This window comes from Zalophus californianus, chromosome 5 (genome assembly GCF_009762305.2).
Source record: "Zalophus californianus isolate mZalCal1 chromosome 5, mZalCal1.pri.v2, whole genome shotgun sequence".
NCBI classification, from domain to species: domain Eukaryota; kingdom Metazoa; phylum Chordata; class Mammalia; order Carnivora; family Otariidae; genus Zalophus; species Zalophus californianus.
This window is the reverse complement of record NC_045599.1, coordinates 143,108,946-143,131,463: the sequence shown is the minus strand read 5'-3', so window position 1 is coordinate 143,131,463 and position 22,518 is coordinate 143,108,946. Positions and strand designations below refer to the sequence as shown.

The 22,518-nt window shown below is 40.4% G+C and overlaps 1 protein-coding gene across 1 annotated transcript in view; it reads right to left on the bottom strand.

Annotated features, from left to right (window-relative positions):
• Nucleotides 1–22,518, bottom strand: part of DNAH5 (dynein axonemal heavy chain 5) — a 263,927-nt gene that overhangs the window by 162,214 nt on the left and 79,195 nt on the right. Inside the window, exons 13-22 of the mRNA XM_027606690.2 lie at nucleotides 19,020–19,105; nucleotides 17,895–18,216; nucleotides 16,742–16,948; nucleotides 14,671–14,842; nucleotides 12,129–12,274; nucleotides 6,567–6,732; nucleotides 5,697–5,936; nucleotides 4,054–4,244; nucleotides 3,878–3,965; nucleotides 1,096–1,229 (exon numbers count right to left, since the gene is read on the bottom strand). Of these exons, the coding sequence (XP_027462491.2) occupies nucleotides 1,096–1,229; nucleotides 3,878–3,965; nucleotides 4,054–4,244; nucleotides 5,697–5,936; nucleotides 6,567–6,732; nucleotides 12,129–12,274; nucleotides 14,671–14,842; nucleotides 16,742–16,948; nucleotides 17,895–18,216; nucleotides 19,020–19,105 (1,752 nt within the window). The remainder of the gene's footprint in view (nucleotides 1–1,095; nucleotides 1,230–3,877; nucleotides 3,966–4,053; nucleotides 4,245–5,696; nucleotides 5,937–6,566; nucleotides 6,733–12,128; nucleotides 12,275–14,670; nucleotides 14,843–16,741; nucleotides 16,949–17,894; nucleotides 18,217–19,019; nucleotides 19,106–22,518) is intronic.

Genomic DNA, 22,518 nt, shown 5'->3' with positions numbered 1-22,518 from the left:
TATTTTATTATACTTTCCATGATTACTACAACACTTGAAAATATATCTGAATGTTTATTATCATCATAGACTATTTACCTTTATCATTTCTGTGGAGCTTGATAAACTAAGCACTAGATAAATATTTGTTAAATTGAATTATGTGAACACTGTCCCTAGGGCAAAATTAAATATAGGACCTTCAATATATTAAGAAGGGAAAATTGAAAATGCATAAATGCAAAAGCTTCCAGTTCCCTCAGGAACACATTAAAATTAAACTTAATAATATTTCTTCACATGGTTATAGAAATGGCAGCTTTTCAAAATGTTTTCAAACAAACGAAGCTCATTCTAACAGAACTGACTAACAGAAAAGATGTATTTGCTGAGTGACAACCATTCCCTCAACAGTGAGAGACATTTTTAAAGAGTCAACAGGTCTTAGGAGCAGTGTAAATATAGATTGTTTTTAAGTAGAAATTGTCTTCAGGGTTTTGAATCTTTCTGACAAGAACTGATTCCCCTGAACAAAAAAAAAAAAAAAGGGAAGCTGAGAGAGGAGCAGGTTGGAAGAAAAGTTAAACTGAATTTATACCCCTGTCAAGTATAAGTTTGTACCGATAACACTTCTATTTGCTCTGTTCTCCTTATTATCTTATTTCCACGTGGCAAAACACATAAATTTTCAGCTGATAGTTTAGGAGGTTTACCTGACTACACAAATATGAAAAACTGACTCTAAATCTTATTATGTTTCAAATGATACTAGTTAGTACTGGTATCACTGAGTCTCTGAAAGTGAATTGCAACACCAGTTTGCTTTGAAACATATCAAATTTTTTAATGATTAGGTCTATTAGTACTAACTAAGTAAATACATAGGTTTACAGCATTAGACAGAACACAATATGAAACACAGGAATAATCGTTCTTTTTCACCTTGCAATCTACAAACTTCTGCTGAGCACATGTCAGTTTGCATAGCTCCCCCCCATCCCGAAAGGCACAGTAGTTAAGGCTCAGGCTACGTGTAGGACAAGCTTGAGACCTTCAACCTAACATAGGTACACATGGTAAAGCGCGGGGCTCTGACAACAAGTCCTCTTGGCATACCTTTTTGGTGGAGTGGATGATTGTGCTAAGCACAGAGACTAATTTCACAATCTCTTTGTTGTCGGACACATTCTTATAATAGTTCCTGGTTTGCACAGGAATGGGTAAGTTTACAGATGCTATCTCAAAGGTATCTAAAAGCAAAAAAAAAAAAAAAAGAGAGAGAGAGAAGTTTATATCAAAAGCATAGGGAACATGCTTTAAAACGATGAGGGGATTTCTGAAAGGAAGACATTTCTGTAAAAGAAGGACCTCTGACAGACTGCTTCTTTGTAAAAGCAACTGAAAATGGGGAACATTTGTCAATTTTTTCAGGACTCTGGACACTAACCAAAGCGGGCAACAAGCCAAGTGGTGCTCCTTTAGTCAAGAAAAAAATGCTAAAATTGTGGTAACAATAGTGGGTTTCGAGGTGTTTTAACTTCCGTAGGCCCACTGCCCCCTCACTGGGGATGTGGTAGCCTTGAGAAACACAGCTGCAGCCTAGCAGTCACCAGAGGGGCCAGACTGCACTGGAAGCTCTGCAAGAAGCCCCAGAGAATTGTCACTCTTGGACCCATCAGGAGATTCTCTGGAAAAGCCCCATTCAGAGTTTATCATTACTTGACCTGATTCAGAACTCACTAAGGAAAAAAAAAAAAATCCCTATCACCAAGGCACTTGTTAAAAAAACAATCAGCAACAATTAACTTCACAGATGACTGATACAATGATATTAGTCGAGGCAAAGAAGAGGTTGACCAAAAAAATTAAAGATCTGGGGAATGAGAGATCCACAGATCTTGTAAGGCCCTGACCTATCCCCTGGGGCTCTAGAAAGTCATGCATCTGTACAGAGCTATCCACATGCCCAGGAAAGACCTAAAATGCCTCAATCTTTTAGTTGGGCTTTGCAAAATCAAGAAAATAAAAGCTAAGGCGGTATTGAAAACTTCTGAGTTTTCAGGGTGCTCCAGCATCCACACCATTCCTAGGCAAAAGGTGTAAGACTTACCGGTTGAAAGGATTAAGGAAATCTCTGTGCAATCATTAGCTGACCTTCAAACTAACCAACCAGAGACTACAATAGTGCATACCACAGGAAAGATTAATTTTACAGAATGAGTCCAGGAAGGTCAGTAGAGTCAATAATGAAACAAATAGTAACAACAACAGACTCTTGGGGGGCCGGAGGGGCCGGGGGTGAAGACAAGCAGATTTTCAGAGCTGCCACATTAAAATATCAAGTTTTGGGGGCACCTAGGTGGCTTGGTAGGTTAAGCGTCTGACTTCCGCTCAGGTTGTGATCTCAGGGTCCTGGGATCAAGCCGACTCCACGCTCAGCCGGGCGTCTGCTTCTCCCTCTCCCTGCTCGTGCGCTCTCTCTCTCTCTCTCTCTCTCTCTCATAAATAAATAAAATCTTTATAAATAAATAAAGATCAAGTTTTCAACAAAAATAAAAATGGTAAGCCATGTAAAGATACAGAAAAGCAGTGTCCACACATAGCAACAATAGCAGTCCATAGAAACTATACATGAGAAAACCCAACTACTGGAATTACTAAACAAAATTCATATCAGCTGTTATAAAATGTTCAGAGAATGACTGAAAACCCAATTGAAAGAATTAAAGGAAAGTGTAATGAGCATGCCTCACAAAATAGAGAATACCAGTAATGAGACAGAAATACAAGAGTCGACTGCAAATTCTGAGGTGGAGAACATAAACGGAATTCACGAGAGGAGCTCAACAGATTTCAGTCTCTAGGGGAAAAAATCAGTAAACTTGAAGGTAATTTTCTTAAGATAGAAGACTAAGTTATTGATTTGAGGTATTTCCTCTTTTATAATATCCATGTTTAAGGTTTTAAATTTCCCTCTAAGTGCTGTTTTAACTGCACTTCGTAAATTTTGGCAATTTCTTTTTTTAACTCTTTTGTCATGACAAAAATATATATACAGCTTTTCACTAAGCATTTTTTCTTCGCGATTTCAGATATAATTCATGATTGAGCATATTTTGAGCTTGGAAAATTCTGAATTTTAAACTATTCTAGGAAGTAAAGCTATGTTTCCAAAAAATATAAAAATTGAAATTAACACAATAACATATGCTTTTTTTGGCTTAAATAAATAATACTGTAAGTCGTGGGCAAAGTTGTTTTGAGCTATCTTTATCGTCCTCAGTAACAGACTATTTTAAAGAGGAACCTGCTTCACTTTCTTCTTATGGTTCGTTGATTTATTATTCAGGGGAGATGAGCAATAATTGAAAATTACATGGGGTCTGCCTTTTGCAGGGTTGCCTTAGAAAGAGTTTGCAGGACTAAAGGCAACATTTAATGTCATTAGCAACTTGGATAGCATATGTTCTCTAATTTTGCAGAATATAAATGAAAGCCATGAGATACACAGCAAAAATCACATGTCAGCACAACAGGACACATAATGGGTTAAAATACAAAATATCTCCTAAATGTCAGAAAATACTCATTGTGAGGATGACGAGTTTCTCTTTAAACTGTGAGACTAAAGTCCTTCTTACCCCCCTGTTCCTATCATTACACTGGACCAGAAATCACTGAGGCAGCCCCATCTGTGACGTATACACTAAAGATACATGATTTATAATGGAGTCATTAAAATACATGGATTTTTATAGTATATTAACTTAAAATTGGCTCGTAGATTAATATTCCAATCAACACTGATTTAAGACTTGCATGGAGGGAAAAAATCCATTTGAGCTCCCTCAATGCTGGTTTTCAATGAATGGTTCAAAAGGACCAAAGGAACATTCACCTTGAGGTTCGTTTTCTCCCATTTCAACATCAGAATGACTATCTTCATTATTCTGTGAAGCAGCCATTTTTCTCTCCTGCATCTTTTTCTACAAAGAAAAAGGATATTTTTCAGCTCAGTCCCATCCATAAAAGCAGCAGCTTCCATATAAAATGATGCCTTCATCCCACACCCACCTTGGACAGCAGCTCACTGCTCCACAGTCGAACTCCCTTGGTGACACTGACGATGCACTCCACGGCTTTGTTCAGCGTCTGCTGTATGTCCTCCAGGGCAGGGACCATGGTGATGTTGGGAATGGCCAGAGTGATGTCGGCCCGGAAAATGGGCAGGCTGTTCTGCTTCATCCTAGATGTACTCTTACTGTCTGAGTTAACACAAATGAGGGAAGCCTTACTATTTTTTTTTATTTTTTTTAAGATTTTTTTTTTTAATTTATTTGACAGAGAGAGACATAGCGAGAGAGGGAACACAAGCAGGGGGAGAGGGAGAGGGAGAAGCAGGCCTCCCGCCGAGCAGGGAGCCCGACGTGGGGCTCAATCCCAGGACCCCGGGGATCATGACCTGAGCCGAAGGCAGACGCTTAACGACTGAGCCACCCGGGCGCCCCCTTTTTTTTTTTAATTTAAAATGGGGTTTATTTCCTTTTAAGCCAGGAAAATTAAAGCACCTAGAACAATACATAGGAACTCCATTATCAGACAAATATTTGGGGGATGAATGAAAACTATGGAGTAACTCATTCTGCTCAATGTAATAGCAGTTCAGTGGACCCTGACACATTTTCTGCTGATACAATCTACTCCATAAAAGGCCACCCACTATGTGGAATCTGGCTTAATAATGTGAACTGTGATCTAAAATACTGAAAATGATACTGTCCACACACCAGCAAGCTAATAAATTAGTTAAATGTAGAATAAAGAAGCGAGGCATGAAGAACAAGAAGAGCTATCAGAATTAGCCAAAATCAGAAACAAATAACCGGTTTGGAATTTCACATAAAACATATGCCTTTTCTACCACAGTGCGTATAATTCAAACTGGGAGCAGTTAAAGAATGGAGAAGAGATAAAGTGTAACTCATCATTTATATCCAAGGGGCTTTTAAAGTTGCATATAGGTATAAGTATTGGTACAGGCATAAATACATAAATGTGGATGTGTGTGTGTAACTTTATATAGTTGGAAATACCTGTAATATATAAAGTTGGGAAAGACGTGTGATTTAACATTCAGCATATCAACCAATGCTTGATAAATTCTAATAATATCCCTGTGTTAAATAAAAGCCCTATCACACTGTTCCATGCTGCCAATCAAAAATTCCTTCAATGTACCCACTTTTATTCATCTGCTTTTAATTAAGTATTAGAGATGCTTCCCCTTAAACGCCAATGTTCAAAACCAATAGGGTTTATTACCCTATCGTTTTGCAATTTTAATTAATAATGATTTTCATTTTTAATATAAAATTTAGTTTCAAAATGTCTCTAGATTTGATGGATTTTTGTGGCTCATCTGGGAAATGCAACACCCATTTCTGAATTGTGCTGAAGAGAAGATGATTGTATTAAGAATGAACAAACTGGCTGGAAAGTACTAAATTGACACAAAAATAGTAAAGAAATGTTCTGCTTTGGACTAATAAGATCTACTTCATTGAACTGTTGGGATAATCAAAGTTCATAAAGTATAAACTTACAAGGAGGCTCTCGATAAATGGTGGATTTTTAAAATTATTTAAAAATAACAGGAATACACACACAAGCAGCAAACATGCCTGGGCTGCAGTAGGTAAACTGTGTGGAATTATTACCCCGGAAGTTCGTCGTGTTGGAGGAATGAATACGCCTGCGGATGGCCTCTAGTGTGTTCCTTGTAACTTTCAGAAGCGCATCCATGTTTTGGTGGTTGAAATAGGACAGCAACCCACAGGCTTCCTCCTCTAACACCTCAGTCTCCTTCTTCTTTCTCAGGATTGTCGCCAAAGGCAGGAGGCCTGCCGGGGCCTTAAGGGATGAGGTCAAGGTGTCGGACTTTCCTTCTTCTCTCTTTGCTGTTACGAGATGAGAAGATTGAGAGAGATGGAAAAAGAGAGAACCATCTACTGCAATTAAAGAGAAGAAAATTAAGATAATTACATGCAAGTTGAATAATATGTAAACATCAGATTTCCTAGAAAGCGAGTCCATCAAAGAATAGGAAGAAGAAATTAGGGCACCGGGTGGGCCGATGGAGGCCTCTCCTACTTGGTGTGAGGAAACAGGAGGAGAGACAGGAGCTATGGCTGTAAAGGCAAGACCAGACCTCAGGGACCTGGGTTCTAATGCTCTCTCTTCCATTAACGGCCATAAAGCCTTGGGAGAATCACTTCCCTTCCCTGCCTCTCAGTGTCCTCATCTGTCCTACAAAAGGTTTGCTTTAGTATAGGCAGGGAATTCCAATGGGAATTCCAACCCACCATCCATCCTACTCTACTGATAAGGTACATGCACATAGAGTTTAACGAAAAATAATGGGATAAATGACAATATGCTCAGAATCATAATTTCAGATTTATAAATGTCCTTTAAAAATTGGGAGAGTGTTTACAGAAGTGTGAAATCAATCACTATATAGAAATGAAATTTTAGTTTTCAGTAATGTCCTAGAAAAATAAGACCCCTTCCATGACCCCATCTCTTACCCGAACTTCCGTTTTTTGAATCGGCACTATTCATATTAGACACTTTGTCACTTTCTTCTTTGGATAGAACTTCCACATCCAGCAACATATTTATTAGCTCATTCACTGCTTCCTCCACTAATGAGCTTTTAAAATTTAGTATCTGAGCACCCTTTACACAAAGGTCCTACCAAAAAAAAAAAAAAACAATTAACACAGTTCATATTTGTTTGTCTAGCTCTTGAGACCACATCAGTAACAGTAGTAGAGTAATGCCATAGATTCCGTGTCTAGATGGGATTTTGGCCTCCAACGATGCTTGGCCACATCCTCACACGAACCAGGGCCAGGCATCCATAAAAGAACTCATTAAAGATAGGAAACCAACTGGAGCAGCACAGGCAGACCGAAATTACACTTACTCCTCCAACAGTGGGGAGAATACTTCTGAAAGTTTCCCAGCAGCCTCTCTTTCCATGAAGTGTCCTTTATCTCACATCAGTCTGCTCTAGCCAGCCTTCCTTCTCTCCTCCTCACCTTTGGCAACAAGCCAGAGTCAGCCCCCAATTCACTTCAGAGATTCCTCTCCCCTCTCGTGAGATACCATGTTTCTCAAGAATGAGATTTAACAAATAGAAACTAATATGATTGGGGCACTGGGATCGATTCTGTAGAGACAGGCAGATAATAAATGGATGGATGGATGGATGGATGGATGGATGGATGGATGGATGGATGGATGGATTCAGTGATTTACCACCTGGCTGGACAATAACCCCATGTAATAATAGACTCTGTTGGTTGGGCACAGTCTCCAGTGCCTTTCCAAGCCCCACCATTACTCATCTTGAGACTCTTCTTATGTGCTCATGGACCATCTCCTCCAAATGTCAGCTTCACCCTCATTTACCTCATCACAATAACTTTCACTTTCACTCCACTGCTGCAGAGCACATGGCATTTTGATACCATTAACATAGGAACATTCTGATGAGCCCTGAAATAAACTATTAAACTTCTTTATCATCAAATAAAATATTAAATAAGAGCTTCACTCCCAACTCAGAACTTCACCCAACTACCAACCACCATCCCTAGCCTTGAGACCGTTATGAAAAAAAAGGCAGGTCAGAGACTGGATAAGGGATAGGGTAAAGTTAGCACCATCCAGTAACAAGTATAGACTCTGGCACCAAAATTCCTGGGTTCAAATCCTAGCTCGGCATGATTCTGGGAAATCCTTGGTTCCCAATCTGAAAAGTGGTAATTATGGTAGAACCTACCTATGTTTTTGGGAATAGCCCATAAGATAACTCATGTAAAATATTAGAATAGTGACTGGTCAGTACTCAGAAAGTGTTTGTTTTTATTACTGGTGAGCAAATCACACTTAACCAAAAGATCTACATTTGCCAAGCTCATTCATCTCATTCCATAGACACCGGCTCCTTGCTCTCTGAGAGATCATTAATATTTTTTAAAGTCGTATCTTAAATCCTCTCACTCGGGGCGCCTGGGTGGCTCAGTCATTAAGCGTCTGCCTTCGGCTCAGCTCATGATCCCAAGGTCCTGGGATCGAGCCCTGCATCGGGCTCCCTGCTCAGCAGGAAGCCTGCTTTTCCCTCTCCCACTCCCCCTGCTTGTGTTCCCTCTCTTGCTGTGTCTTTCTCTGTCAAATAAATAAAATCTTAAAAAAAAAAATCTGTACATGACCATCACCATAGCAGTAAAAGTTGTTTCAGTCAAGAATCCTTGATGGAGGGGCGCCTGGGTGGCTCAGTCGTTAAGCGTCTGCCTTCGGCTCAGGTTGTGATCCCAGGGTCCTGGGATTGAGCCCCGCATCGGGCTCCCTGCTCCACGGGAAGCCCACTGCTCCCTCTCCCTCTGCCCCTGCTCGTGTTCCTTCTCTCGCTCTCTCTCTCCCTCTCTGTCAAAAAAAAAAAAAAAAAAAATCCTCTCACTCTACATACCGTTTCCTAACAACTGGTTTCTCACTTCAATCATTCTTTTGCCAATATCTTTACCTCCATCACTCCAATGCCTTCCAACGCCCCACTCAGGAGAAACCCAACCCACATGACCCAGCTAACCAAACCTCTCCGCTTGCGTACACAGGTCAAGGCAATGCAGGTGCCTTGTACTGGGAATTCATGGCCCCCAAGTTCAGTCAGGCCCTAACACTACTCAAGAATGATTCTGCAGGACTATAGCCATGTTCCTCTACCAGGCCCCATAACAGCTGTGTCCTCGAATCTTTACACCATCCTCTTCCACCTATTCAGCTAACGACCTTGATTTCTATAGCACAAAGCAAATGGCACAGGGACTCACTCAACTCCCTGAGCGCATGCCCTCACCCAGAAGACAAAGCGGCCTCCATCATCAACCCCTTTTCCTCCTTTTTCACTGAATGCAGTATTCTCCCTTCTGTTTAAGAATAATCATGTAACCTGAGTTCTAAATCACAGATTCCCCTGCTTCCCCAGATACTATGCTTACTAGCCATTCCCTTTCTCCTTCCCCCTCAGCATAAGAACATACTAGATAAACTTCAGTGCAACATCTTCCTTGTCATCAAACTACCATAACAAATTTCCGCCTCAGGGCCTTTGCACTTACTGTTCCTTTGCCTGGAATTCTCTTCCCCAAAGTTATTCACATGGTTTGCTCCTTCACGTCCTCTGCTCAAATGTAATCACAGAAGTCGTCCCTGTCCATCAACATAAATCACAACTCTCTGGCAGATACTCCTTTTCTTCATTACCCTTTTAATTTTTCTCCCCTGAGCTCATCACCACCTAACTTGTTGTTGATTTATTGGCTTTTTTGTTTGTTTGCTCTTCTGTATCCTGCACTTGAAAAGGGCTCCATGAAGGCAGGGATTTCATCTGTTTTGCTCACAGCTGTATCCCCAAGCAGTGGTTTGCATAGAAGCACCATAAAAATTGTTGAAGAATAAATGAATTATAAAAGGTAAACAAATTCAAGGGAAAGCATTCACTTAATCGGTAATCACTGATTTTCATAATCAAAAGGCAAATTAAAGTTAGGTTCTATGATTTTGCTACTTACATGAAAATTAATAAATTAGAATTTCTGATTATAAATTACAATAAATTTATTATATTTTATTTATAATAAATTTGTTTTATTATATACCTCATTATAAAATCTTTATTATAACTTATTAAAATTATGATAAAACAGTACCTGTTGGAAGATAGTGAAATTGGTACTATCACATTGCTGATGGCATTGTAAGTTGGTGCCATCCCTTTGAAAAGCAATTTGGCTACAAATATTAAGAGCTATTAAATGAAGCCACATTCTTTGATGCAATAATTTTACTTTGAAGAAGGAAATACTCCTTGAGGGGAAAAACATGATACCTATAAATATATTCATTGCAACTCTTGGCAACTTTGGGAACCATCCAAATGTCCAGCAACAAGGAACAAGTAAGTAAATTAAGGTACATAAACTCAACAGAATATTCTGAAGCCATAATTAAAAAGGTGACCATGAAAGCCATATAACAACATGAAAAATATTTCTTGAAAAAATGTTAAGTGGGAGAGGAAGACACCATTCGCAACCTTGTTAAGAGGCATGTAAGTAGGCAATACACAAAAATTATAACAATGGCAGTCTAACTGGTAAAAATACTATTTTTTCATTTTTAAAAATATTCTAAAACTTGAGCTTACATTTAAAAGAAACATTTTTATAAAATAATCCTAAGAAGAGGGGTAATATTAAAACTATGGAGCCAAGTGATTTGCCCAGAGGGCAAGACCATGACAAATGAGCAGGGGACCTAGGGGAATTTGGGGTCTAGACACAGTTCATGAGTTTGAATAAAGGAGGAAACAGGAATTTCTAAAATGTAGACATTTAATTTTGATTATCTAACAGTAATTTAATGTAAACTAAAGATAACCGCATATGCAGGAAAGGGTTACCAGGACAGGCCTGAGACTGCAATTGTGCAATGCCAGGTTGGTCTCTGGCGGGTGTCTGGGGGCCCGAATGTCGGGAAGGTTCCCACAGCTCCCCAGCCGGTAAGACTGGTTCACTCTGCCTACACAGCCCATGGAAACAGTGTGGCTAAGGCTGCAAACCTGTCTTCCTTCTGGGTATCTGGAATTTGGGTCCATGCTAGGCAGAGGGTGCCTATGTGTGTGGTCAGACCCATTAAAAACCTCAAGCACTGAGTTTCCCATGGGCTTCCCCGGACAGAAATGTTGCAAACACGTTGCTGCATTTTTGTTGCTGGGAAGAGAGTGAGCTCTGTGTGGCCCCTCATGAGAGCGAGAGAACATAAGGGAGCCTCCACATGCATTCCTCCAAACTCCCGCCTCTCTTCCCTTAGGGTCTGAGTGTCTTTACTACGTCCCTGTAGTAAATCTCAGTCCTCAGTGCAACCAGATGCTGAGTTCCAGGGGTCCTTCTTACAAATCTTATATCTGAAGATTAAATGTTATCTTAAAGATTATCTTAAAGATTAAATCTAAGATTAAATGTCATCCTAAATCTTAATCTACCATTCTCATAAATCATCCTTCGAGGGGAGATGGTCTTGGGGACTCCTGACATACCATATTAAAATCATCCCTGATGAATTCTTATACTCAGGATGCCAACCAGGAACACTGCAAATGATGGTGCTAAAATGACATTCCCAGAAGGCTGCTTCATGGAGGGAGCACCGTCTAGGATCTTAATCCCAGCACAGGGAAGAAAGTATTCCTTTTACGAAAGGAGTTTGAGAAATAATGGGTCAAAGAAAGCCAAATGGGCTCTTTTCCAAGAGATCTTCTGACGGCCTTTATTTTAACATGTAAATGTGTAAAGACTCTGCAAGGGGAAAGGAGGAACCAGCCTTTACCCTGAGCAGTTTGAACACAGACCCAGCTTTCCTGGTTTCCTCCAGTGGCTCCGGGACCGTGTACCACAGAACACCAGTTTGGGAAGTGGTGCTCTCCGGAAATGTTTAAAGAAGAAATTCTGTCCCACAGCTATTGAAAACAAATGTTTTGTTAATTAGCACTAGCTTACTGGAAACTTTTCAACAAAATAGCTTAATTCTTCAAAAAATATGGAAAAAATGAGAAATGTGTCCCATGGCAATTTCCCTCCTACTGATCTGAAAAAGAAACGACCTGTTCTTCATGTCTAGGTGATTCCTTGGATACGTTCCTCTTCAGTTTCAAATTAGTGTCGGAAGGCTCTGCATTTGATCACACCAATCACAGACCAATCACAGACAGGAAAAAAAATGTAATTTATGCTTCAAAAAACGCCCTTTATTATTTTAATAAAGTGCACGAGAATACTCTGGTTTCTCTTCAAATCATATAAATCTTTCACCTTTTAAAGTGCATGAGAGCAGGGGGGAGGGGCAGAGGGAGAGGGAGAGGTGGCTCAGTTGGTTAAGCTTCCGACTCTTGATTTCGGCTCAGATCACGGCTCCGCGCTGGGCGTGCAGCCTGCTCAAGATTTTCTCTCTCCCTCTTCCTCTGCCCCTCCCCCACACCTCACTCTCTCAAAAAAAATTAATAAACACTTCGATTTCCTAATAACCTTTGTCATTTGGAGGAAGTCTGCGCAGGTAAGCAGCTCCTCCTGGGGGAGCTGGCAAAGCGGCGTGCTGCTCATTTCTTCCAGAACAGCATCGATGCGGAACTCCATCAGATCGTTGACTCTGTCAAGCAGCAACTCCAGGTCCTCTTTGGAAAAAATAAAAGTGAATAAAAGAGATTAAGCATTTTGTTTAAAAAAAAAAAAATGCACACGACTAGGGGGACTGAGTGGCAGTTGGTTAAGCCTCCGACTCTTGGTTTCAGCTCAGGTGGTGATCTCAGGGTCATGAGATCAAGCCCCATGCCAGGCTCTGCTTGAGATTCTCTCTCTCCCTCTCCGTCTGCCCCTCCCCCTGCTCTCATGCACTCTCCCTCTCTAAACTAAATAAATAAATCTTTTTTAAAAATGCATATGACTAAACTGCAGTGCTGAAATCAGGATTAAAGTCGCTCCAGACTGCTAATTCTCACTTGGTTTCTGCACACTGCCCTTCCTCTAACCAGCTTCCCACTCTCGCTCTCTCCACCGGCCTCACTCGGACTCAGACTTGAAGAGCTGGCTTGAATGCAGTGCCCCCAGGAGGCTTCCTGGGAACCTGCACATATTTCCAGCGGCCCCCTCGTCCTGCACGGGCACTGACCCCCTGAGCTTCCTTCCACGGCCATGTGTACCATACTGCCTACTCAACTACTCGTCATGTCTTTCCTTCTGGAATTCTTCTTTGTCATGCCCTTCGTCATCCTTGCTTCCTACTTATTTAAAGTCTAGTGTCCAACAATAAGTATAATTTTTAAATGTAGTTTATCTCTGGGGATAAAATTAAATAGCGAATCTATCTAGTTTCTGGGAAATTAACGAATTCATGTATTTTGGTAAAATTCCCTAGAGAGCAGCCTATTCCACAGGAGGCATCCAGCAGATATTCTTTTTTAAGATTCTATTTTTAAGTAATCTCCAACCTAACGTGGGGCTTGAACTTAACAACCCCGAGACCAAGAGTCGCTTGCTCTACCGACTGAGCCAGCCAGGCTCCCCTACGGATATTATTGAAGTGAAATTACCTCGATTTTTCTTTTACAGTTACTATCATAAGGTACATTTTTTAGAATTATGAAGTAATATTGAGCACTAAGTTTCCATGGACAGAAAGGTCAGTTCTAGAGGAATTTAACACTTTTACATCAAAGTAGGAATGATGGTTAATAAAGCTCCATCTAAGGGATAATACAGTTTCAACAGATACCATAGAGTGAATTCTCTTTTTTTCTGATATCATTTTTGTCTGGGGAATGAAGTTAAAATTGAATACAGAGAAGTCCATGTTATATACTCATGATGTATCAAAGACATAAAACACTCCCTTCAGTAGATACCTTTGCTTCCTAAAGAATAAGGCCCTAAAAGTTTTCAATCATTTCTTGATTCTTGAAAGCATCTGCAAGGACATCTGTGACCCAGGCCCCCGCCCCCCAAGATGTCCACATCCTAATCCCCTTCGAATGCTACCAGATATGGCAAAGGGGACTTGGCAAATGTGATCGAGTTAAGGAACTTGAGATGTAGCGACTGTGCTAAATTATCTGGGTGGGAATTATCTACACTAGGTGGGGCCAGTATAGCCATAAGGGTCCTTGTAAGAGGGAGGTAGGAGAGTCAGAGTCAGACAGAAGACAATGTGCCCATGAAAGCAAAAAAAGAGAGAGAAAGAGATTTGAGAATACTATGTTGCTAGCTTTGAGGATGGAGGGACCATGAGCCCAAAGGATGTAGAATGGCCTCTGGAAAGGATTCTCCCCCAGAGCTACCAGAAGGAACCACCTCTGCTGATACTTGATTTTTAATTCCCTAAGAGTCATCTTGGACTTCTGACATCCATCTTAGATCTTTCACTTAAATCACAAAAAGAGAACAGAATTAGAGAACTAAGGAGAACTTCTTTAGAAACTAGCTCCTGTCTCCAACTAATGTAATAATAAAACATCCAAGTGTAAACATTCTAATGCTAATAGTCTCTAGGAAGAATAGTACTAAAGTCTACCTTGGTAGCCTGTTCCAATTTGGTAGTGAGAACTCTCACCATGAAGTTTTTATGCCTTTCATAAATATCTCCTTCTAGAATGTTAGCCTATTTCCTCCTGTTTTAGTTCCCAGGGAGATGTATTTTGGAAAGACTATTGGTTTAGAGGCAAGGGAACTGGGTTCTAAACTCATCCTTTCTGCTTACATCTCTATTGCATTAGAAGTCACTCAGCATCTCTGGATCACAGTTTTCCAACTTTAAATTGACCATCTTATTTAAAGTCTAGTGTCCAACAATAAGTATAATTTTTAAATGTAGTTTATCTCCGGGGCTAAAATTAAATAGTGAATATATCTAGTTTCCAGGAAATTAACAAATTCATGTATTTTGGTAAAATTCCCTAGAGGACAGCTTAAGAATAACGTATTGCATTATTTATATCACAGTATCTAGAAGAAATTATACAGTAGACATTAAGAACCCAGCCTTACAAAATGAGAAATAATAACCATTCAGACTCACTGATCTTTGCAAAAGTGTTTTTTAAGTATATCTCAATGTTCAGTGAGGTCCAGCTCAGTGCAGCCAGGCCAGGTTGAAGAGCTTCATCCACTTTAGCCAAATGAGGGGCCATCAGTGGCTCTATGGTGGGAGGCATTTTTGACTTCACTCTCTGATACTCGGCCAGCATCATCTGCAATAAAATGGAGGTCAAATGATCGATTAATATCACACTTTTAATATCTTGTTTTTTTAATCCAAAGGATGGCTTTTATCTAGGGTCCAGTTGTAGGACTCCAATAGCAGCCTGGCAGGTAAAGTGGCCAAAACAAAACAAGAATAGAAGATGAGAAATCTCTCCATAAACGTAAATTCCTAATCCAATAAAATACAGCTGAAGAAGAGAAAAAAAGAACTTAAGAGTAGGAGTTTCTCACCCCTTCCCCAGTCCAAAAGGGGAGAACAGTTCTAAGGGCAAGTGAGTTTTCTAAACCACGTTAGCAGTGCCTTAGCCTGTGCATCACAAGCCTCCTTCATTCAACTTTGTAGGCTGGCACCACACACTGCCTGATTCTCTGGGCACTTCTGATGGACCATACTCATCACCCAAAGTGTCGGGGTCACCCGAAGTCTGCCTCAGCCCACTGCTGAAATCATAGGCCAAGTTTTGAGGTAAGACCCAAAGCATATAAGGAGTCAGGAACCAGCATCAATGTAAGTGTCACAGCTTTAGGTATCATGCATATGCCAAAGAAAACCAAGTTCACATCTCAGCCCAGATCTCACTCCTAAAGTCTAGATTCCTATATGGTGAAAGCCTATTTAGTATCTCCAATTGAATACATAAAAGACATTTCAAAGTTAGCATGTCCAAAACTGAAAGTCTGTTCTTCCCCAAAACTTTCTCTGCCTCCAGCATTCTCCACCCCATCCTACGGTGGCTCCTGTCTCTCACGTCCACAGACAATCCATCAGGATATCTTGTTTGCTCCGTATTTCAAGTTTATTTTTTTTTAGTAATTTCTATGCCCAATGCGGGGCTCAAACTCATGACCCCAAGATCAAGAGTTGCATGCACATGGGGCACCCGGGTGGCTCAGTCAGTTGAGCATCCAACTCTTGGTTTCAGCTCAGGTCCTGATCTCATGGGTCATGGGATCGGGCCCCACGTTGGGCTCCGTGCTCAGAGGGAGGCTGCTTAGATATTCTCTCCCTTAGACCCTTCCCCCTCTCATGCTCTCTCTCTCTAAGTAATGTTAAAAAAAAAAAAAAGAGTTGCATCCTCTTCTGACTGAGCCAGCCACGTGCCCCTAAATACCAACTATATTTTTAAAACTCTCAAAACTATGCCTTCCACTTTGACTTCTCCACTCGACTCCAGACTTAACATATCTATCTGCATGGATAACCCCTCCATTTCGAACTCTAAAAATCATCTTATGCTTCAGATGGAAATTACTGATTCCCTCCTGTCTTCCAAAATATAGTAGATCCAGTCTTTGCCATCTCTGTAAATGGAACTTTCATTCTGGGCCACTGCATGTTCCTGAGCAAAAGTTGTACAGAAAAATGACCTACACAGTAATACATAATCACCCTACTTTAGTAAATCCATTGCGTCGCTCATACCAAAAACAAAGGAATCATCCTCAACTTCCCTCATACCCTGCTATTGACATTACTCTCTAATCCACTGATCTACCACTCAGCTGCCACCCTATTTTAAGCCACCCTCATCTCCAACCTGAACCAAAACAACAGCCTGCACTCTGCCTTCACACTGACACTCTTGTCCCTCTAAAATCTATTCTCTACCTAGCAAGAAGAACAATTTTTATTATAAAAAACATCATGCCTTTTTCTCCTGCTTCAGTGCCTACAATGGCTTCCTGGTGCATTCAAACTTATACCCTGGGTTTATGAGATCGGTGATGAGCTGGCCCTCGCTGACCCTAGAGTCTCACTCCCTCTCAGTCTCCATTTCAGTCATCCTGGGTACTTGCTACCCCTCAACAGTGACACACCACCAGATTTTTTTTTTAATACAAACTGGGGCTAGCCAGAAAGGAGGAAAAACATTAAAGTACCGTACCTTCATGTCACTGAAGTTCTTTTTGTATATATCTCGTTTCTGGAACAGGGCAGCTGCAGATGGCGAAACTTGTAGACCCATCTGCGTCATGCACTCTGTTTCTCTAAACAAGGTTAATATCTGAGGATCAAAGTTTACAAACAATTCCCCTGTGCGCGGAGCCTTCACCAACAAAGACGCCTCAAGGCCTATGTGAATTTCTTCAACCTGTGTGAAGAGATCAACATTTTTACTATTAGAAAGTTCAATGCCTACACAGGGTATCTAGCTCAGCATTTCTGGGAATGCTGACCAGGAAGTATTCGTACATGGATTTGAGCTTCTCAAATTAAAGACAACACTCTTCTTCTAAGGTCACTTTCAGAAAAGGACCTTCAAGCTTCAAGGGAAGCTATGCAGTCAATCCGACCAAATGTCTGGGTTGTGACTCTCTCGCACCCGACAGATAAGTAGACAAGAGTACAAGACTGGCGGTTTCTCAAAAGCCGTTTAGCTCCGAGGTACCTTCACGCCTACTCAGTTATTTTTCCTAACAAAAGTTTCATAAAATCTACTAAACTCAGTTTTCAGTTATCTAGGAAAACAATGAATACCCCTATGGGGACATCTCTGTTATTGGCTCAGCACCAAAAGCTGAACCAGGAGAATGAGACACAATTTTAGTAGCTTTGTCAGCCTGAATTTTGTCCCCTGAGATATTTCCTGCCAATCTACAGAGAGATACAAGTGTTGGGAGGGTATGAAATACAATTTGACAAACCTAGCATAACTAAAGAAAATTTAAGACTTTGCTTAACAGAGACATACTAGTATTTACTGACCCATTACATAACTTAATGGATAGAAAAAAAGTCAAATCCTAATCAACTAGGTAAAACAACCAATAAACAGGATCTTCTTTCTCCCTTAGGAGTCTGTAAATCAAATAAAAACGAGTTTCTGTTACCTGGCTTATAATTTTTTTTTCAAAATTAATCATTATTTTTCTTCATGGACATATTGTACTTGATTATCTACATTCAACCAAACCTGCCTTAGGAAATACCCACAAATCCAACTTTCTACAGGAATAAAACTGCCCAGGGCTAGCAGAGGGTCTCCCACTGATTTGACAATGAAGACGCCTTTGAGGAGCACACATGGAGAGACTCACCTGTTGAAGCCATGCCCTGTGGTAGAGAACCTCAAACTCCAGGAGCACCTTGGCTACCCTGTTGTAACTGCGAATCACGGGCTTGGCTTCAGCCGTCTGGAGCACAGTTGGGTGCTGCTGGAAAAGCTGCATTGGTTGCTGAATCCTGTGGAAGAGCTGACGGGCCCACAGAATCTTCCCGGCGATGGGAGGCTGATCTCGAGCCAAAGGAGGATCGCATTTCTGCTTTGTATACAGCTTGGAGATCATATCAATGTCAGCCCCATAGTTCTCAAGAACACGTCGATATTTGTCATCGATACCAAGATTAGGTATGTTCAATCTGATTTTTTTTAAAAAGTGAATGGTTTGAATTAATGAGAAGATATCTAGCAATCTCCTTTATTAAGGTTTGTTTTAAAGCATATGGTAATGGAGGGGCACCTGGGTAGCTCAGTCGGTTAAGTGTCTGACTCTTGGTTTCGGCTCGGGTAATGATCTCAGATCAAGCCCTGCGTCAGGCTCCATGCTCAGTATGGAATCTGCTTGTTCCTCTCCCTCTGTTCCTCCCCCTGCTCACTCTCTCTTTCTCTCTCAAATAAATAAATAAATAAAACCTTTAAAAAACATACGGTAATGGAAAAGAATGAGGTATTTGGCATGTTTAAAAAATCAAAATAGTATCAATCTATCCATTATATCACTATAAAGTGGTTTTAAAAAATCCTATTTTTTTGGGGTGCCTGGCTGGCTCAGTCAGTAGAGTATGTGACTCTTGATTTCAGAGTCATGAGTTCAAGCCCCATGCTGGGCATAGAGCTTACTTAAAAAAAAAAACAATAGTATCAATCCTTAAAATCCAGGCAAAACCATTAACCTGGTAAGAATTTTTTCAAGTTACTTAAACATTAATATGATAGGCAGTCACAAGTTACTTCAAAGCTAAGAGGAGATAAAACAAATTCTTAATCATCTGAAGAACTTAAAAACTGAGACTTTGCTATGCCGAATGACAAGAAAGGATTTTCTTTCCATTAGAATATGAAAACAAATAATTAATAACAATAAAATAAGCTAAACTATGCTCATATGACCCCAGTTTTAGAAGATAGAATAGAATTTGTTTCAAATTCTATTGTTTTTTACCTTTCAAATTTCTTTAACATACTTAGAGCTTGATTTGTGTTTTGAATCTTTTCAAATGTAACATCCATGAACTTCTGCAACTCATTCTAAAATAGAATAAAGTCTGATTGTAAACAATGAATTTGCATTGAGAAATGTCCTATTTTTAAAACAAAAATTTTAGATGCATTTTTTTATCAAAGTGCAATTGACACAAAACGTCATGTTAGTTTCAGGTACAACACGTTGATTTGACAATTCTGCAACGTTACTCAGCACTCAGTGCTCACATAAGTGTAGTCACCATCGGTCACCATAAATTATTACAATATTAATGAGAAAAAAGTCCTATTGAGCAGCAAGATAAAAGAGCTCTCCATTCTCTATGAACACATACAACATAGGACAAAATATAACAGAAAATTTAATATTCACCTGAGTTTGAAAGATAAATGCCCAGAAGCCAGAACAAAGAGAGACTTGAAAGCCAGAGCAGTCAAAGGAATTGGCACCATGGCAAGCTCCGTGGGTTTGGGTCAGATACGGGGCCTGGGGGTTAGCACTGGGGTTTTATCACAGTGTGGGTAGAGAAGCTGAGGGGTCCTAACACTCTCCACAGATCCCTGCAGAAAGCCAGCCCAAGCAGTGATTCCGTCCACAAGGTGGGGAAAGCAGCAAGGGGGCTGGCCAACTGCCCAGAGCCGTGAATGGATGAAACAGGCCATCATGATCCCACACTTCCTCTATAAAGGGCCATGCAGCAACTATTTTCAGCTCTGGAGAACAGGTACCTTTCACAAGTACTCATCCTATGTCTGTGCCATACTTAGAGAGGGAGTCTGAGTTTAGACTATGCATGAGATAGAATGGTCTAACCTAAGAAATTAATATAACAGCTAGTCTGGAATGGCAAAAGCACTGGGGCTTTTGCCCCAGTCAGAAGGAAGGCAAAGCCACTCTATATAAACACGTCCATAGCCCAGGGCCATAAGACCACTACAGAAAAATAAATTAGTAAATAACTCCTGAGAATTTCAAAAGGAATGACTTAAATATCAAAGTTTTAAGAAGTACCTCTCTCCTAAAACCCTCAAATCTATTTTCCAAAATGATTTTCATTAAGGTTGTCCTGAGAACCTCACACATCTTATACCATTGTACAATTTTGTCCAAAAAAAATAAAAATCGCACCAAAAAATGAAGCACGTGATTTCTTCTTTGTTCACCGTTAAGATTTAGTAGTTGTCGTTAAAATCTAAATTGAGTTAAAGAAAAATTATTTCATTGTTTTCTGTCTCATGCTTCCAGATAAAGTTCCAATCAATCCATTTTTTTTCTGTCAATTTTACCAGAAGGAACTTTTGAGCCTCTACAATTCTCAAGGAGTCATTAACTTATGTAGGGATAAAACCAGGAAGCTGGTTGCATATGCAGTGAGAATTAGTACCAAGATGACCTTGATGGTACACAAGTAATTTAGCAAGACAACCAGTTGGAAATACCCAGGACACCAACAGAAACACTCAACATTTGAAGAGACATTGCTACCAGGGGGAAGTAGGAATGCTCCCTGCCCCATTCAGCAGAACCCCAAAGTTGCAGGATCACTATACCTATGACAATATATTCTTGCTCTCAATACTTCTCACTACTCCCACTGAAACTATATATATGAATACCCTTTATATATAAAAGAATATAGATATATTGATTGATGTTATTTCTTCTGCAAAGACCACATCCTAAGATTAAGAAATTATCTTGCACCAAAGAAGAGTACAGTTAGCCTACCTACATAAACACTCAAATGTTGTCACTACATTCACAGAAAAAAAAAATTGTGTATAAAGTGTGCACACCTAGAACATTTGCAATGCTTCCAGTCCCTCCCTCGAACTTCAGACAGCAGCAACCTACTGAGCCCTAACACTTGTACCTGGTTTTCCTTCCTCTTCTACCTTGTGGCTTCACAAAAGCCTGTGCTAAGCTCTGTATGAACATCTAAGACCTTGGATTCGTCTTCTGTTCCCTCACCCTTAGGCCCATTCTTACAGTCTTGTGGAGTCTGGCCATGGAATCTTCATACTAGTCCTCTTATTAGTTCTGGGCTCTCGGATCCTGCTCAGTTTTTTTCTTCTCTCAGCTTGACATCTCAACAGCTCATGCTTTACTAAATACTGCTTTATCTGCCTGCTGGAGTCAGTATGCTTCCAGACTTCCAAAATTCACCTGATTCCAAGGCACTCCCTCTCTTTGACCAGTTAGCACCAGCAGGAACCCTCAACCTGGATAGGATTCCAGGCTTTGATCCCCTGGGCTGTGGAGCGCTGGACACAGCCCTGATCCAAACCACTCATGTACCCCTACCACCACCAACCCCCATGCCCTCCAGTCTTTATCTTGGAGACACCATAGTTACTGGTCCCCTCCATCCCTTATCTCCAAGGTTCATCACCTCTGTCCTCAACTCCAACCAGAGCTGTGGAAAGGTCAGTATTTTCATCCTGATTTTACAGAGACAAGGGCAATTCATGAGAGTGGATGAGTAACTTAAAGGAAAAAGGGGCTGGTGGAGCATGTGACTCTTGATCTAGGGGTTGTGAGTTCGAGCCCCACATTGGGTGTAGAGATTACCTAAAAATAAAAATCTTTAAAAAAAAAAAAGAGGGGTACCTGGGTCGCTCAGTTGGTTAAGCATTGTACTCTTGATTTTGGCTCAGGTCATGATCTTGGGGTCATGAGATCAAGCCCTGCGTTGGGCTCTACACTCAGTGGGGAGTCTGCTTTCTCTCTCCCTCTCTCTCTGCGCCTCCCCCCAGCTTGCGTGCTCTCTCTCTCAAATAAATGAATAAATCTTAAAAAAAAAAAAAAAAGAGTGAGAGAATGGAGAAAGCAACAAAGAAGTCAAAGGAATATTGGTCATCCAACCAAAGAGACAAGTAGACCGTGTTTGAGGTGTAAGAGGAGATAAACAATAGTGTTGAATTAAAAAAAAAAAAAAAAAAAAAGATTAGTGAGAATAGGAACTAGCATCTATAACTAATGCCTTAAAACCAGGCTGTAAGGCATTCCTAAAATTATATTCTTGGTATTATACAAAGTGGGCACAGTCTTGAAAAGGTCTCCCCATTCCTCTCACATCCCCCAACCATGTACTTGGACCACATATTGTTCTAGCATGAGGTGTAGCCTCCGTTCTGAAGCCTTTACTAATTCCAGCCAAGCAGAGGGTAGGGATGTTCTCCTAGGTTCACATCCTACCCTCACCAGCTGCTACAATTACAATATCCCGTGTTATAGCTTGTCCTCCCTGTAAGCTTCCTTAGGACTTCTTTGGAATATGTCCTTTTATCTTTAAATCCTCAACTTTCAGGTACAAGATCAGAATATTATACTGTTACAGTTGATCATTTTAGCCACCATTAGCCCTCTTTTAGCCACTATTTGCCCTTTTTTAAATGATGTACTCATTATTCTAACATATATGTATATTTTAATCGTATCACATGTCTGCCTCTGT